Below are 16,835 nucleotides of genomic sequence, written 5' to 3'. Positions count from 1 at the left end.
GGGAGCGAAGTAAAAGGAAAAATCGATATACCCCCAAGGAAAAAGAAGAATAAAATTTTGAGCTCACAAGACAAGTCTGTATAGATGGTAGATCTCCCGATCGATGTGTAGGCATTGGAGCCGAGCTAAAAGGTTTTATCAAGAAAGAGCTAATCCAATTCCTTAAAGCTAACAAGGATACGTTCATTTGGTCTACCGAGGACATGCCACGAATCGATCTCTATGTAATTTTACACGAGCTAAATGTCGATGCGAGCTTCAAACCAATAAAGTAGAGAAGAAGAAAGTTGGGTCCAGAACGAGCTCTTATGGTAAATGAAAAAGTTAACAGATTGTTAAAAGCAAAATCAATACGCAAGGTATATTCTGACTGGCTAATAAACACATCCGTGGTGAAAAAGAAGAATGGAAAATGGAGAGTGTGCATCGGCTTTACAGACCTTAACAAAGCATGCCCCAAAGACAGCTTCCCCTTACCTCATATAGACCAGCTCATGGACGCTGTGACGGGATATGAGCTCCTATGTTTTATGGATGCTTTCTCTGGATATAATCAGATTTTGATGCATCCAAAAGATCAAGAAAAACAGCATTCATCGCGGATCGATGCATTTATTGTTCTAAGGTGATGCCCTTTGGACTAAAAAATGTGGTTGCAACCTATCATAGATTGGTCTAAGATGTTCTCTGGCTTGCTGGAAAAAAACGATTGAAGTATATATCGACGATATGTTGGTCAATCAGCTCGGGACATAGATCATGTTTCATACCTCAAGGATTTCTTTAACATACTAAACAAATATGGAATGAAATTGAATCCCAAAAAATGTTATTTTGGAGTTACTTCTGAAAAATTCTTCGGATATCTGGTAACGCAAAGAGGAATCGAGGCGAACCCCGATCAGATTAATGTGCTGTTGAAAATGCCTTCATCGTGAAGTAAGAATGAACTACAAAGTTTGACCGAGAGAATAGTAGCCTTGAACAGATTCATATCGAGACTACAGACAATTGTCTCCCTTTCTTTATCATGTTGAAAGGAAAAAGGATTTCAAATGGACGAAATAATGCGAGGAAGATTTTTCAGCAATTTAAACATTGTCTTGCATCACAGCCAGTCATATCTAAGCCAAAAACAAGAGAACCACTTTATCTATATGTTGCAGTATCTAATGTAGCTGTCAGCGGGGTGCTAATAAAGGAAGATCGAGGAGTCCAAAAATCCATTTTTTATATCAGCAAAACAATGGAAGATGCTGAAACTAGAAAACTGATGGAAGAAAAGCTCGTGCTCGCGGTCATAATCTCGACACGGAAACTTCGGCCCTATTTTCAACCGCATATAATCATCATAATGACCACTCAGCCGCTCCGCACGATTATGCACAATCCAAATCAATCGGGTAAACTAACCAAATGGGCTATCGAGTTAAGTGAATATGATATATAATATCATATTCGCACGAGTACAAAATCCCAAGTCATGGAAGATTTCTTGATCGAATTACTTATTATAGACAAGATGAAGCTGTAAGAGACAAATGGACCTTAAAGATAAACATGGCATCATTATTACAAGGATTAGGATTTGGAATCACTTACCGAGGAGATCACCGAGCAATCAGTTCGACTAAATTTTAAAGCATTAAATAATGAAGCAGAGTATGCGGCGCTTATTGCTGGGTTAAAGTCAGCTAAAGAAGAGGAGCACTATCAGTGGTACCACTTTGCGATTCGCAACTTGTAGTAAGCCAATATAATGGGGAGTTCAACACAAAAAAGGATCGGATGGAATCATACCTCAAGGTCGTCAAGGACCTGGAAAAAATTCAGGAGCTTCAAACTTTTGCACATCCCTTGGGGGGGAAATTTTGCAGCAGATGCATTGTCCTCTTTAGCGTCCACTTTAGATCCAGAGCTTATAAAGAATCATCCCAGTTGAAAAAATTGAAGAGCCCAATATAAGCATCGAAATAAATTACATCGATATACAATAGTTGGATTGGAGAACTGATATTATTATGTATACTCGAGATGGAGTCAATTCCTTAGATAAGGAATATGCCAGGAAGATAAAGCAATATGCAAGGTACTGTATCATAGATGAAGTATTATACAAGAGAAGCATCTCGGGTCCTTATTTAAGGTGCCTAGGTAGCGAAGAGGCAAAGAGAGTAATGACAAAAATTCACAAAGGAGAATGCGAGAATCATTCAGGAAGCCGAGCTTTAGCAATCATAGTTAAAAGGCAAGGCTATTTTTGGCCCATGATACTTTCCGACGCAGAATTATGCATCATGAAATGCGATAAGTGTCAGAGACACGAAAATACGTTGAGGCAGCCAGGCGAGGAGCTCTCCTCAATATCATCACCATACCCTTTCTTAAAATTGTTGATGGATATAGTGGGACCTATGCCAAGGGCGTCAAGAGGATGACGATTCCTTCTCGTTCTGATGGATTGTTTCTCAAAATGGGTGAAAGAGGAAGCATTTCTACACGTTAAAAACGTCGATATCGAGGGTTTCATTTGGAAAAATATCATATGCTTACCTGGAGCCCCAAGGGAGATTGTGGCCGACAACGAGTCTCAATTTATTTAAGCCAGATTATAGAAATTTTGTGAAAAAAGAGAAATCCGTATCAGTAAGTCAACCAAAGCAAAATAGCCTCTCTATCTCTCTGTCTCTCTCTATATATATATACATATAAACAAAATATAGGAAACGTTTTGGGAAGGAAAAAAGACAAAAAAAAGACAAATACTTTTTCACTGGGATGGCCCTGGGTCGGCATGTCCGAGGTTTGTCGTGTTGATAATTCCCTGATTAACTCCCGCTAATGCTCTCGGGATCAGCTTCCACCATTTTTTTTGGAGAAATATCCAACACCAAAGAAGATCGGTTCACTGACACACTTGTCTCACCGAGGTTGACGAAAGCTGGAAGAGCTCTAAGCACTTCAAGATCCATCTTGATCGTATACTCTTCTTTAATACATTCCTACAACTTGGTAAAAGGAAAAAGGACATAATCATCATAGATTTTAGAAAGAAGCTGAATACTGGCCTGACAGTGATTGCGCTCCTTCTCTTCAAGAAGGACCTTTTCAGATTCTCCGACCTCAAACCTCCTCGACCCCATTGTGACTGAACCCATACGAGCCTTTAGCTTGTTCAGCTCGTCCGTAAACTCGGACGCCTTGGAAAATGTGGCTTGGGCATGAACTTTGAGTTCAGCACATGTCTTAAGCAAGTCGATATATTCGGTCTTCTTACGGACGAGCGATCTGACCGTGTGTTCGATTTTCTAAGCCATCTTGTCACCAACATCTTTAGAAGCCTTGAAACAAGCCTGAAGCGATTCGATACCCATATCGAGCAGCTGGAGACGAGCGAAAGAATCGTTGGAATCGCAATTCTTTCCGCGGTCGAACGACCGAGCTCTCTCATAACGAGTGGGGGGCGTACACATTTTATTAAGGCTCATTCACTTGAAAACAAAGAACGTCATAGAAGGGATACAAGCAAAATAACCATAGCTAAAGAATTCTCCATTCTCCTATAGTGATGGGAGTTAAGCATGGTGTTAAGATTTGTGAGGCTATATCCATAATAGAACAAACGGCAAAGGAACATCGCACACGGTTTTGGGTTCCCAAGAAGAAGACATGAATAACTCTCATATGATAGAACGTTCCGACATTTATGCGAAGGCCGCGTGCGATCATTTGGGGAGTCCTCAATCTGGGTGTCTCTCCTCGATTCAAGACGATGGTCAATGTCATCAGTATGAGCTCTCATACCTTCTAGCATCAACCTATCACCTTAGTTGTTCTCATCCGTTTTCTTCTTCTTTTCCGACACAGTAGCAATAGATTTCCTTTTTTTCTTTCTGGGAAGCCATCCTTTTCGGAGAAGGAGATCGAGTAATGCGAGCGGAATGAGTCTTTCATTTAGGTCTTGGCTCGATGGTAGGAGGATTGTCTTCTTCTGCTGACTCAGGCGAAGAAATTAACGCCGCATATTTTGCATTCTCAACTGCAAGCATTTTTTTTTATTTGGCCATCTCCGCAATAATCTCGAGACGACGACGCTTATGAAATTACATACCTGAAAAATAAAAATCTACAGATGAATCTCAAATAATAGTAAAAATAATAAAGGCTTTTCGATCATCAGAGACCAGAATCTTCCATGAATGAAAAAGCAAAAAGGAAATAAACACTGTTAACGCTCGGAATCGGGTCAACACTAGTGAGCCGTCGACGGTTCAACCCAGGGCTGGACCCTGAGGTTGCACATAGGCTGGTATTGTCAAATGCCTAAGATCACCGACCTATAAAGAGGATCGAGAGTCGTGTTCTTCCTGTAACCTATGAGAGGAAAAAACGTGAACTAGAGGGACGCTGAAAATTTCCCTTCTTCGCGTGCTCCAATGCTCAGCATTAGTATTGGTGTGATGCGTGCGTTTTGAAGTGAACGTCCTCTTAGCTTGGATGTGCTTAGAGTAGTTTTTAGAGAGAATGATAGAGTATGGGCTTTCTCAGGTTGTGAATGACTTATAGATTGTGGAGAATGAGCCCATATGCCTATATCAGCTTAGGGTGTGCGCGTCCTAAGTTCCGAGATGCCCGGCGGGGACTTCGTGAAGAAAGCCCGAGCGGGGCCTTTTGAGCCTCTCCGTGGGTGGCGTGGCTAGGAAGAAGGGCCTGTTGGAAAAGATATAGGATTAAGAAAAGATTTATCGCTTCTAGCAAGCGGCGGAATATAAAAAATTTCTTTAAAAACTCGTAAAACGTTTTTACAACCTAGACAAAGTGCACGAACATATAATTTAAAATTTTTAAAACTACTTTTAGTTTTTACTCAGTACCAATCTTGAATGGAGCTTGAACGTTGAGAAGCCTTAGGAAGGTTGAAACGCTAGTTTCCCACTCAGCTCGCCTCTTCCACTAGTCTTCTTGAACCTGTGAGCAACCACGAAAGTTTCTACCACTAGAGTCTTTAGAGTTTAGGTTGGATTTAGTGTGTGGGCACTTTTAAATACTATGACTCAAGAACAAGTCTTTGAGCCACATAGCTAAAAAAAACGCTACGTCTAATGAGGACCTAGGTGCCAAAACAAAAGAGCAAGAAGAGATTTTAGAGAGAGAGAGAGAGGGGGCAGCCAACAACTTAGAGAGAGAAGCTCTCAATCTCAAAATTGTGTGTTGTGTATTGTGAACGAGGTGGGGTATTTATAGGAGGAGGTTTGCCATGAAAAAGTAGTTTACTCTTTTCCATTGAATATCACATATTCATGAGTAAATCTTGGTTCTCTTTTCCCTTGCACGTCCAACCTAAGCCTTTAAGGCTCTTGGATTTTTTTTCTCCATTTGCTTTGTCTCTCCCTTGGCCGTCCAACGTAATGCTTCTAAAAGAAAATTTGTTTCCTCTTTTTCTTTTGCGAGTATCTTCATACATTAATGCACAAAATAAATCTCTTCCTCTATTGGTATGAACGGTTTTAAGGGCTTTTAGAACATGCTTCTAGATGTTTCTTTATTTGTTCATGACAACATAAGAAAAGCCCATTTAGAATTTCCACACAAAATTCCATGTAATGAAATTCAATCCTCAATGCCCAAATTCTCAAGTTGGCCGTGTGACATGAATTCATTGTCATCATATGGCCATGTCAAAAAACTTATTTATTGGCATTCATACCATCTTATGTCCAAAAGGACAAAACTACCCTTAAGACAATTTTCGTACAACTTGTCTAGTTGAACATTTGAACTTGTTTTGACTTAGCTTTCACGTTTAACTAATCCTACTCTAATAACTTGTGGTTGTGACCTCATGGATCCAAATGAACAAAGCTTGAGCTAGCATACTTGGACTCAAAAGTTCACAAACTTTTTCCAAGTTCTATCTTAATGTCAACTGACTCCACTAAAGAGTTGACACTGAAATCTCTCGGTTCAAATGAATATATTTTCTACTCAAGAATTCTACTTAATTGTAATGAGTGGATCCATTGAATATTATCTATGCTTACCCTTCATGAATATCATCAACTAGATAGGATTTACAAAATTACCATTTTACCCTTCTAGTTGTTATTTCCTCAACTCATTTGTCGCTTGTGAATAAGTTACAAACAATGTATTAACGAGGAGCTAACAAGTTACATTGATTCATCCAAAAAGAGTCATGACTCAATTTGGACATTGGCCAGTTCATTTATTCACATTCCAAGAAACAAAGCATGATGTTATATACATTGCATTTCAGAAATCTTGTACATGAATTCCATATCTATGAGATCTTCACAAAGTTGTTCATGACATCTTCATAACTTAGTATTTCACCAATAGGTCTTGTCTATATCACATAGTGAGTCTAGAGCTATGACTTTCTCAAATGAGAGTACGTAAGCTATGAAATGACATGTCTCATTTCAGGATTGAGGTAAACATGATGCAATTCATACGTAGTGACTTCGAGACATAAGAGGTTAAATGGTTTGTTCTTATTCTATCTCTAGAAGTGCACTGGTCAATTCAGTAGCTTCAGAAGATACCTAGAAGAACTATAGAGTCTCCAACTCTCTATGCCCCATAACCAGACATCGTAGATTCTCCTAACAATCATACTGAGATCAATAGTCCTTTGACCCTTAGATTGTGAATATGCATTTTTAAGCAAACCATGAAGAGTTTGTTCATGCTAATCTACATTTGTCTCTTCATATGTTGTTAGGTTTGTTTAAGGACTACAGACTATAGTTTATCATAAAGCTTCAAACAGACAATGAAGAATGAAAGAACGTTTCAACTTTTGTTAATTATTCAGCAATTACAAGCAAGAGTCTTCGTGAGACTTTATTACATCAAATGTACATAAGTAAAGACTACTACTCTTCTTGTGGGCACCATTGACAACAGGGCCACCCATACGTGGGCGGAGCCCTTATGATGGACGGCTTGCCTCGAGTTGCTAGGCGAAACCTTACGGTTGTGGCCTTTGGTGGCCCGCGAGGCTTGCCTCAACAGGCTAGGCCTCGCTTGGAGTTCGCGAGGCATGCCTAGGCGGGTTGAGCCTCTCTTGGAGACTGCGGGGCTTTCCCTTTGAGCTTGGCCCCCCACGAGATTCGCGGGGCCTCTCTTGGCGGACTGTGTCTCTCTTGAAGCCCGCGAGGCCTTCCCGTCAGGCTAGGCCTCGCCTGTGACTCACGGGGCTTGTCTAAGCCTCGTCCGAACTTGGTGGGACACTGATTTTTTGGCGCTAAGGAATGATTACATTCCTCAGATTCTGTCGTGCTTTAATTTTTTTAGGGTCGATTTTGACCATATAACATTAGCCTCCAAGCTTCGTGGGAGTTTTTGACTGCCTGCAAAGCTATCTTTTCAGACTCTGGGGACTTTCTCAGGAGTCCTTAGAGGGGGAGTATTTTCAACTCTAGGATTTAGTCACCTTGTCGAGCGCCAACGTCACTTATCAGTCATGTGAGCTAAGGTTACTTTGACTTAGCCTTTCGGCGTTGTCGCACAATGTGAACCTTTGGAGATTTTTGCAAAGTCTTTGACGTAGTATTTTGACGCTGTCGTATGACTCGCAGGTTTGTTAGTTGAACCTTTGCCGTTTTTGGCGTGGTGTGCCTTTCGTGCGTAGGCATATTTCACATGCTTTGGCTTTCAAGACCATTGTTTTGCATTTTTGGTGCGCTTGGTTATCTTGCGATGTTGGAATTTCTTCAGAATTCATTTGTTTATTGCTTTGAAAACTTGATTACATTTTTAATGGGAGAATTACCTATTGATAGTATTGGCCCAGATGTTCTGCGTTCCAAGGGTGGACTAATTCGACCCTTTCCATGGTTTCTAACCCATAGGTGTCATCGTGAATGATCTCGGGGATTCGATACGGACCCTAACTCGCCCGCTCTGGGGATTTGAGTGTTTATGAATACTTTGCGCATGACCAGGCTCCCTTGAGCGAATTAGCAAAGTTTCACCTTCGAGTTATAGTGTCGCTCCACTATTAGCTTTTTGGGCCGTGCGCATGGTGAAGGCTTTGGCTCGTTTTTCTTCTATCACGTTGAGCTCAACTTAGAGCGCCTCATCGAAGTTGGTCATTCGGTAAGATTGAATCGCGACCTCGATGGGCACAACAACTTTGTCCCTGTAGATGAGAGAAAAATGGGTTTCTCCTGTTGCGGATCGAGCTACGGTGCGGTATGCCCAGAGGCAAAAGGCAGCTCGTTGGCCCATGCCACTTTGTTGGCCTCGAGTTTGCGGCTCAGAAGGTTTTTAATTATCTTGTTTACGGCTTCCACATGTTTGTTTTCCTGGGGATGACGCGGTGAAGAGAACGTTTTGCTTATTCCGTATTGGCTGCATATCTCTCCGATGGTGATGATTGAGGCGGGGATGCCATGGCGGAAAATGATCGATTTCCATATGAAGCTGGTTGTGTTTGTTTCAGTTATATTTTCCAGTAGCTCGGCTTTTACCCACTTCGTGAAGTAATCTATTTCCACGATTATGAATTCTCATTCTCTCGTTGCGGTGGGAAGCTTTCTGATAATGTCAACCCCCCATTTGGCGAATGGTTGAGCAACAATGATCTGGCATAGCGGGGCCGGGGGCTGCCAGGGAACATTCGAGAATCGCTGACATTTGTCGCACCTTTGTGCCCACTTGTGTGAATCTTCTTGTATAGTTGTCCAAAAATAACCATGCTTGACGATGTTGTTCATAAGTGACTGTCCGATAGTATAATTCCCAAATATTCCCTCATGGACCTCTTTCATGTTCTGTTGTGCTTCGTCTTCAAGGAGACACCGCTAGAGTGACGTTGAGTATCCCTTTTGTACAAGACATCTCCTCGAAATGTGTACCATGAGACTAAATCTTTTAGCTTGGTCGCTTCCTTTTGGTTGATATGTAGTGCCCCATTTTTGAGGTAGTCTACGACTGGGGTCATCCAAGTAGGTTGAACCTCATTTTCTATGTTATTGGCTTTTTCTTTGTTGATGGAGTGTTAGCAACTCGATTGACACTTTTCGTATATCTTCGTGATCCATGCCAGAAGCTAGCCTAGCTAGAGCATCGACCTCAGAATTTTGCTCTCGCAGTATCTGAAGGATCTCATGCCATGATAGCATGTCCAGGAGCTTGGATGTGGCCGTGAGGTAGGCAATCATTTTTCCTCTTTAGTGGAGTACTCGCCTATTACTTGGTTGACGATTAGCTGCGAATCGCATCTTATCCTAAGGTTCTCTGCTTTGAAGTTCTCGGCCAGACTCAAGCCTGCCAAGAGTGCTTCGTATTCTTCCTCGTTGTTGGAGGCTCAGAATTTGAAGTTGAGGGCGTACTTAAGCTTTTCTTCGTCTGGATTGGTCAGGACTACTCTGGCCCCCGATCCATGGGAGTTTGAGGCCCCGTTGACGTGAAGCATCCATGTAAGTCCGTTTGGGTTGGGGTTTCGTCCTTTTCCTTGGTCTCTTCTGCCGTGTCTATCGGACATGTGAAATCGGCGATGAAATTTACGATCGCTTGTCCTTTGAGGGCCGTTCACGGGTGGAATTTGATTCCGTACTCTCCCATCTCTTAGGACCATATGGCCATCCGCGTAGAGGTGCTCTTTTGTAGAGCTTTCTTCATAGTGTGTTCGGTTCTTATGATTATTTGGTGGGCCTAAAAGTATGGGCACAATTTGCGGGCCATGGTGATGAGCGCGACGGCCAGCTTCTCAATCGCGGGGTACCGGGTCTCGGCTTCGAGAAATGCCTTGTTCATGTAGTAAATCGGCCATTGTCCCCCATCATCTTCCTGAATGAGTACGACGCTGACTGCAGAGTCTGAGACAGATATGTATAGATAAAGGTTATCTCAATCTTTGGGTTTCGCAAGGAGCAGTGGTGTCCCAAAATATGCTTTCAGGTCGAGGAAAGCCGCCTCGCACTTGCTATCCCACCAGAAGTCTTTTCCCTTCTTCAATGCTTGGAAGAAAGGCAGACACTTATTTGTGGCCCGGGAGACGAACTGACTGAGGACCACCACTCGCCCTGTTAACTTAATATTAACAAGCCCATCTGTTGCTAACTTGAATAAATTTTCTCCGACTCATATTACCCAAAGACCAATTACTTTTACAAATAGTTCATGAGCAAGCACAACTCAACAACGTTATTTATACACGTTGAAGAAAAAAAAAACTATTGCTTATCTTCTTATCCTCATTTATAATTTTTAGGTTCCACGTTTCTTCAGTTTAGTATGTTGCATAGCTTCTATATTTAAAATACTTTTGTGTGAGGGTTTTTTTATTAAATATTTTTGTAATTGCGGTGCATTGTCAATATGTTTAAGTTTTCTTAGATTGAATATCATATGGCTATTGAGAAATATTAATCTAGGATAAAATTAAGGAAAAACACACTTATATAATTTAATTGATAAGATTTTATTTTGTATTTTCGGCCTAGGCTTCGAAATGTTGCCCTCTTTCCGAATTCAAGGGCTTATTAAACCAAAATCCGGTCAAGACTACTTTTGTTGATACTTTCTTCTGCTCGTCGTGGTCAAAGTCCTTCCTCCGAAGTCAAGGGCTTCGTAAACCGGAATCCGGATTCTTTTTCTGCTCGTCGAGTTCAAAGCCCTCCTTCCAAGTCAAGCCCTCTTAAACTGGAATCCGGTCAAGACTTCCTTGATACTTTCATCTTCTGTCCAAGTGCAAAAATCACACCGCTAACACCAATCGAAGAGCAAATGCTATGGTCCCGTCATTTAAGGGGTTAGGTGTAGTTTAATAAAATATGACAATCTTGATACGATGACAAATAGTATAGCGCTGCTACTAGGCGCAACAATCACGTTTTTATTTTTCACTACCTACACAAAATCAATTAATAACTTTTCTATTCCTACAAAAGATATAATACTAATAAAATAAGAAAAATTATTTATGGTTTTTTTAAAAAATTATTTTATGGAAAGATTATTTTAGCAGTCGGGGTCCATGGGTGTCACGACTGCTAACAAAACAGGCGGGTGAGTCACCACCAATCTCTCTGCTCAATACACCACCTGTTTTCTCATCTTCTTGTTTCTTCTCACACCATTTTATTTCAATTCCTCTATCAAGAAAGTATCTTTATCTCAGATCCACTCCAGCCTGATTCTCAGCTCCACTCCAGCCTGATTCTCAGCTCTCACGCCTCACTTTGATCGACTATTTCTTATCGGAGACCGTCGCGGCACCGATACATACTGAGTTGGATCGGATCGGATTCGGGATCGTCATTCGGCGGTCGTGAAAATCGAAGCCTGAATTTGGGTCTATATCTTATTTGGCTGTGATCGATTCAGGTTTTGAATTGGGAATTAAAAGAAAGCGATGGATTCTAGCCGAAGAGCAGTGGAATCGTACTGGAGGTCTCGGACAATCGACACGGCCACATCGGACGAAGACAAGGTCACGCCTGTCTACAAGTTGGAAGAGATTTGCGAGCTTCTTCGATCGTCGCACGTCAGTATCGTCAAAGAGCTCTCCGGTTTCATCTTGAAACGCCTCGACCATAAGAGCCCAATTGTCAAACAGAAGGTTGGTTGGCTTTTATTTTATTCTTAGATTTTATTGGCTGTAGTTTATTGATAGCATTGATCGTCAGGTTTCCGAATCTGATTTCATGGCTGTAATAGTGATTACCATTTCCAATTTGGTTACTTTAGATATCGACATGGAACTTTGCATGTAAGTAATTTATATCATAGTTGATCTCACACTCGTATTAGATAAGGAAAATCGCAGTCTCTAATGATTTGCTTCGTTATTGCTTGAAACCTTGTGCAGGCTCTGAGGCTGATCAAATATTCAGTCGGGAAGTCGGGCGTGGAGTTCAGAAGAGAAATGCAGAGACACTCGGTGGCGGTGAGACAGCTATTTCACTACAAAGGATTACCGGACCCTTTGAAAGGAGACGCCCTTAATAAAGCTGTTCGAGACACTGCTCACGAAACTATAACTGCGATATTCTCCGAGGAAAACAAGCCACAGGCACCGGTTGTCGAAGATCGTAACAAAAGAATCCAAGGTTTCGGGAGCACAAACTATGAAGTACATTCCGACGATAAGAAATCGTTTCTGAGCGAGGTTGTTGGTATGGGAAGTGCCTCTATAAAGCAGGGTATAAGCAGTTTGACCCAAAGCCACTCTATGAAAAAGAGCGAGAGCGTAGGAAGCTACAAGAGCCCCAATCTCCACAGGTCGTTGACCAGAGAAAATGAGTACACGGAGAGATACGAACCGGCAGATTATCGCACTCGCGGCGAGACTGTGTCTGGTGGGCCGTGGGGCCACGATTCAGGCTCGGCGAACGCTGAGGCGACGAACGGGAATTCCTCTTCGAATAGCTCATTGAGTAAGACTCAGGAGGAGAGATTGTTGGATACTATTGTGACTTCGGGCGGTGTACGGCTGCAACCTTCTCGAGATGCCATTCAGGTCTTCCTTGGGCAGGCTGTCAAGCTAAATCCATTGGCTCTCAGTCATGCTATTGAATCAAAACTCCAATCTCCACAGTGGCAGGTAATCCGATTATCTTGATACTGTAGCTCTTGTAGTGCTACCAATTGTCGATGATGCACCATAAAGAAATGAAAAGTTTCGAAGATTTGATTCCGGCTGATAAGTTATGTGTCAAATAATTTTTTCTTAATTAGGGTAAAGGATTTATTTTGATATGAAATAAGCATACATTACTTGTGTTCTTAAGAAACTGTTGAGTGCTGCTAATTTGTACATTTCTCTTTCATTTTTTTTTTTTTGGTATAAGTTAGGTTACAATTTTTTTGTTTTTCCCAGGTTCGCATGAAAGCTGTGTGTGTACTCGAGTCAATTTTGAGGAAAAAGGAAGAGGAGCCATTTGCAGTTGTTGCATCGTATTTTTGTGAAAACATGGATGCGGTGGTTAAATGCTCAGAGTCGCCCCAAGCGTCTCTGCGGGAAAAGGCTTTCAAGGTAAATTACTATGACTCGCAATTGTGAATAATCACTGGCAAGATATTTAGCAATGCAGAAACTGCTGCTATTTCAACCTCAATCACTGCTGTTTTGTTTCTTGAAAGAAAATAATTGCAATATCTTCTTTAGAATGTCCATGCTGGCTCTCTTTTATTACGGTTACTATTTTAATTTTCCCTTTGGAATGGTATATAAGCTATAGTATATAGGTACTTTCTATTCTTCCCAAAATAAGAAGCTTCATTTGGTACTTTCATATGGTGAGAAAAAATGCGGTGTGCAATGTTTTTCTTTCTGTGAAGTTAAAGAGTACAATTTGTCCTTTATTTTCTCTTTCTTAATAGTTTCCTGTTGTTTAACCAAAAAAGGTGAAATTAGGATGGACACTGGCTGCAAGTAATCACTTTGGTGACGTAACAATCATTTCGTGTTATTTTATTTACTTGGGTTAAGTGATTGATTCCTTTTTTTTTTTATAATTTTTTTAAAGAACTTAATATTGTAGAATAGAGAGATTACATAGACATCCTCGGACAAACAACAAGCTGGACTCTTATCTTTCTCTTTCTTGAACAAGTTATGTTCTGATTTTGAACAAATTCTGTCAACTTTTAAGGTTGGGTATTAATTCGGGTCGTGATGAGCAGGTTTTGGGTTTTCTGGGTGGAGAACAGACAGGCCCTTCTGCTACTAATTCAGAAATTCTTGCAAGGAATGAGGTTGCCGCGCCCGTTCAGATGCCCGATTTAATAGACACAGGCGATTCAGACGATTTCTATGGAACTCAGAATTCAGAAGAAACCCAAAGCGACCAAATTATTGGAAACCTTACATCTGCACCACCGCCACTGATTGACGATCTATTCGGTGAGGGTCCTCCAGTGAACGCCGCGAGCACTAGCGAGCTAAAGAACGAAGACGATCCCTTTTCGGACGTTTCGTTTCACACAAACGAAGATGATGTCTTCAGCGGGATGACTTTCGACAGCAAACAGGACGCCGGTGAGAAGAAACCTGCCCCCGAATTGTTTGATATTTTCGGGTCCGACATCGTAGATCCTCCTACAGGGCAAGAGAGCAGCAAAAAGGACGTGGTGGATCTAATGGGTGGTTTGTCTGTTAATGAAAACGGTTCAAAGACGGAGAAAAAGGAAACTTCTTTCGGGGGTCTTCCTGAATCGCTATTCTCCGATCCGATTAAGCAACCACCGGTTAACATGGTCTCCAACGACGCTATGAGTGGAGTTCTCGGCCCTCAAGCTCAGAATTTCGCATTCCCTCAAGGTGCCATGGTGTATAATATACCGCCGGGGTTGATGTTCAACCCGGCATTTGCTCCTCAGCAGCTCAACTATGGAGCTATGGGAAATCTTTTCGCTCAGCACTTGGCTTACCAACAGCAACTTGGGAACATGGCAGCGCAAAACTCTGTCGGAGTTCATAGTGCGGGGTCAACAGGCGGGTATTCTCCGGCCATTCCAGACATATTCCAAGCAAATTACCCGAGTCAAGTTCCGAATCCGACTTTGAACGGTGCTAAGAAAGAGGAAACCAAGGCTTTCGACTTCATCTCCGTAAGTTAATTATCTCTCTTGCTTAAGTCTGTAATTTGTGATAACATCAAGTCAATCGTCAAAAATCTAAATGGTTTCTTTTCATGGCTATATTTCAGGACCATGTTGCGGCTGCTCGTGAACCTAAGAGATTTATTTGAAAAAAATTTCCCCCTTTTTTATGTTTGTTTATTGTAAACAGAGCTTCAAGAGTCACGGGCAAGGAAACAAAACCAGGCTTCAAGATGAGATATAGCTGAGATAGAAATATTTTAATGATGAGTTTAAGGCGCGTTGAAGTTGATTGTTCTCTTCAAAACTAGAAAACTCTGAACATAATTCTTTTTACAATAACGACCGCCAAAATATGTTCATATTTTTCCATGTTAACTGTGATAAGAGGGCTGAAGAATCCTCATGGGTGGTACGTAGAAGATGGTCCAAATGCCTTTTGATTTTGTCCATAACAAGAGTCCGGTTTTTCTTTTTCTTTTTTAGACATCCAAGAGATTTTGTTATTATTAATGGTTTGTTATATTGGGTCTTTGTTTTCCCCTACGGCGAGAAAGCTAGTCGTGAAAGGGGAAAAAAGTTTGCCTTTTTAGCGCAAATACTCCCTTTTTTTCCCTGGTGTGTTACGTTCTAGTCTGAAGTGATGTTCAAATGATTGAGTTGTACTATTTTTATCCTCTTCATATAACATTTTTTTTTTTAATTTGAATTCAACATAAATTTACAAAAATAAATACTAGTCTGAAGTGGTGTTCAAATGATTGAATTGTACTATTTTTATCCTCTTCATATAGCATTTTTTTTAATTTGAATTCAACATAAATTTACAAAAATAAATAATATGTTATAGCTCAAAAACTTATCATTATAATAAAACTTACTTTATTTGGTCCTTTGGTCGATCTATTCTATAATTGCGCTTTAGTTTTTTTTTTTTTTTTTATGGGTAAGAGATAAAAAAAGAGTCTGAACATCGGAAATAAAATGTTTTGAGAATGAATCGAAATACCCTCATTTGCTGTTGGCATGCTAGCTTTGGTATCTCAGCAAAGTAACAATCCTGTATATATATATATATACTAGTTTTTTAGCATCGCGCTACGCGCGAATGATTTTAGCATATTATAATGATAATAACAAGTAAAATTTGTAGAGGTTAATTTGTGTTATCAAGATTTGTAAACAATGGACACCAAAGAAACCGGCAATTAAGAAAAAATCCTTAAAAATAATAAACAAATAATAAAATGCAAAAAAATTATTTTGTACATTGATTAAACTTTCATGGGTAAATAAGACTTGCGTTCGCTTTCCAATGAAATATGGAGACACATATAAGGTGAAGGAAATTAAATATCAAAGAGAAACTAATAAAGAAAATATAAAACTAACATACACTCAAAAGAATGTATGTTATTGATATAGGCTACGTTTGTTTGGGATTAAAAAACCTTGTTTTTGTTTTTAGAAAAAACAAAACTGTTTATCCGGTGATTGACAAAACTGCTTTTACAAAAAATTTCAAAAACGTTTTTAGATTTTGTACATGAGATAGAAAAGCTAGGATTCTTAACTTTTAGAAAAAGTGTTTTTAAGTTTGCTATATAAATTACTGTAGTATCATCGTAAAAAATATTATTTATATATATGTATATAAATAAGCCTATCAATAATTATTATTTAATTATTAAGAACATAATTATTTTAGTTTTTTCACTATAATATATTTATTTTACCAAACGCTAAATCAGTTTTTGTTACCAGAAACAACTGTTTTATAAACAGTTTACCAAACACTTTGTCATTTTTTGAAAAAAACAATTTTTTTATAAAATCAATTTTTTTAAAAACAAAGCTATGTCAAACGGGGCCATATTATAATATAGCATTAGTAATTATGATTATAAAATAACATAAAAAAAATTACACAAAATATATTGATGAGAGAGAGAGGAAAAAAATATATATATAAAAAAAATACAAAATAGATTGGAAAAAAAAAAAAAAAAAACGAACCAATGAAATATGTAGACACATATAAAGTGAAGAGAAATAAATATCAAAGAGAAAAAGAAAGATAATCTAATAAAGAAAATATAAAACTAATATACACTCAAAATAATGTATGTTATTGATATAGTATAATATAGCATCAGTAATTATGATTATAAAATAAAAAAAATTATACAAAATATATCGATGAGAGAGGGAGAAAAAAAAACAATATAAATAATTTTTTTTTTACAAAATAGATTGGA

General features: G+C 39.6%; 1 protein-coding gene across 1 annotated transcript; it reads left to right on the top strand.

Annotated features, from left to right (window-relative positions):
- Nucleotides 1-11,013: 11,013 nt before the first annotated feature.
- LOC149384786 (ENTH/VHS family protein) lies at nt 11,014-15,181 on the top strand. Its single transcript, XM_089625701.1, has 5 exons — nt 11,014-11,593; nt 11,843-12,577; nt 12,854-13,009; nt 13,660-14,586; nt 14,685-15,181. The coding sequence occupies exons 1-5, from the start codon at nt 11,387-11,389 to the stop codon at nt 14,724-14,726; spliced, it is 2,067 nt and encodes a 688-aa protein (XP_089481827.1). The 5' UTR covers nt 11,014-11,386; the 3' UTR covers nt 14,727-15,181.
- Nucleotides 15,182-16,835: the final 1,654 nt, after the last annotated feature.

Source organism: Urtica dioica, chromosome 9, assembly GCF_054948205.1.
Source record: "Urtica dioica subsp. dioica isolate 48M chromosome 9, U.dioica_male_clone48M_v1_H2, whole genome shotgun sequence".
Taxonomy (NCBI): domain Eukaryota; kingdom Viridiplantae; phylum Streptophyta; class Magnoliopsida; order Rosales; family Urticaceae; genus Urtica; species Urtica dioica.
Note: the sequence above shows the minus strand (reverse complement) of the source record. Positions and strands in the feature narration are given on the sequence as shown.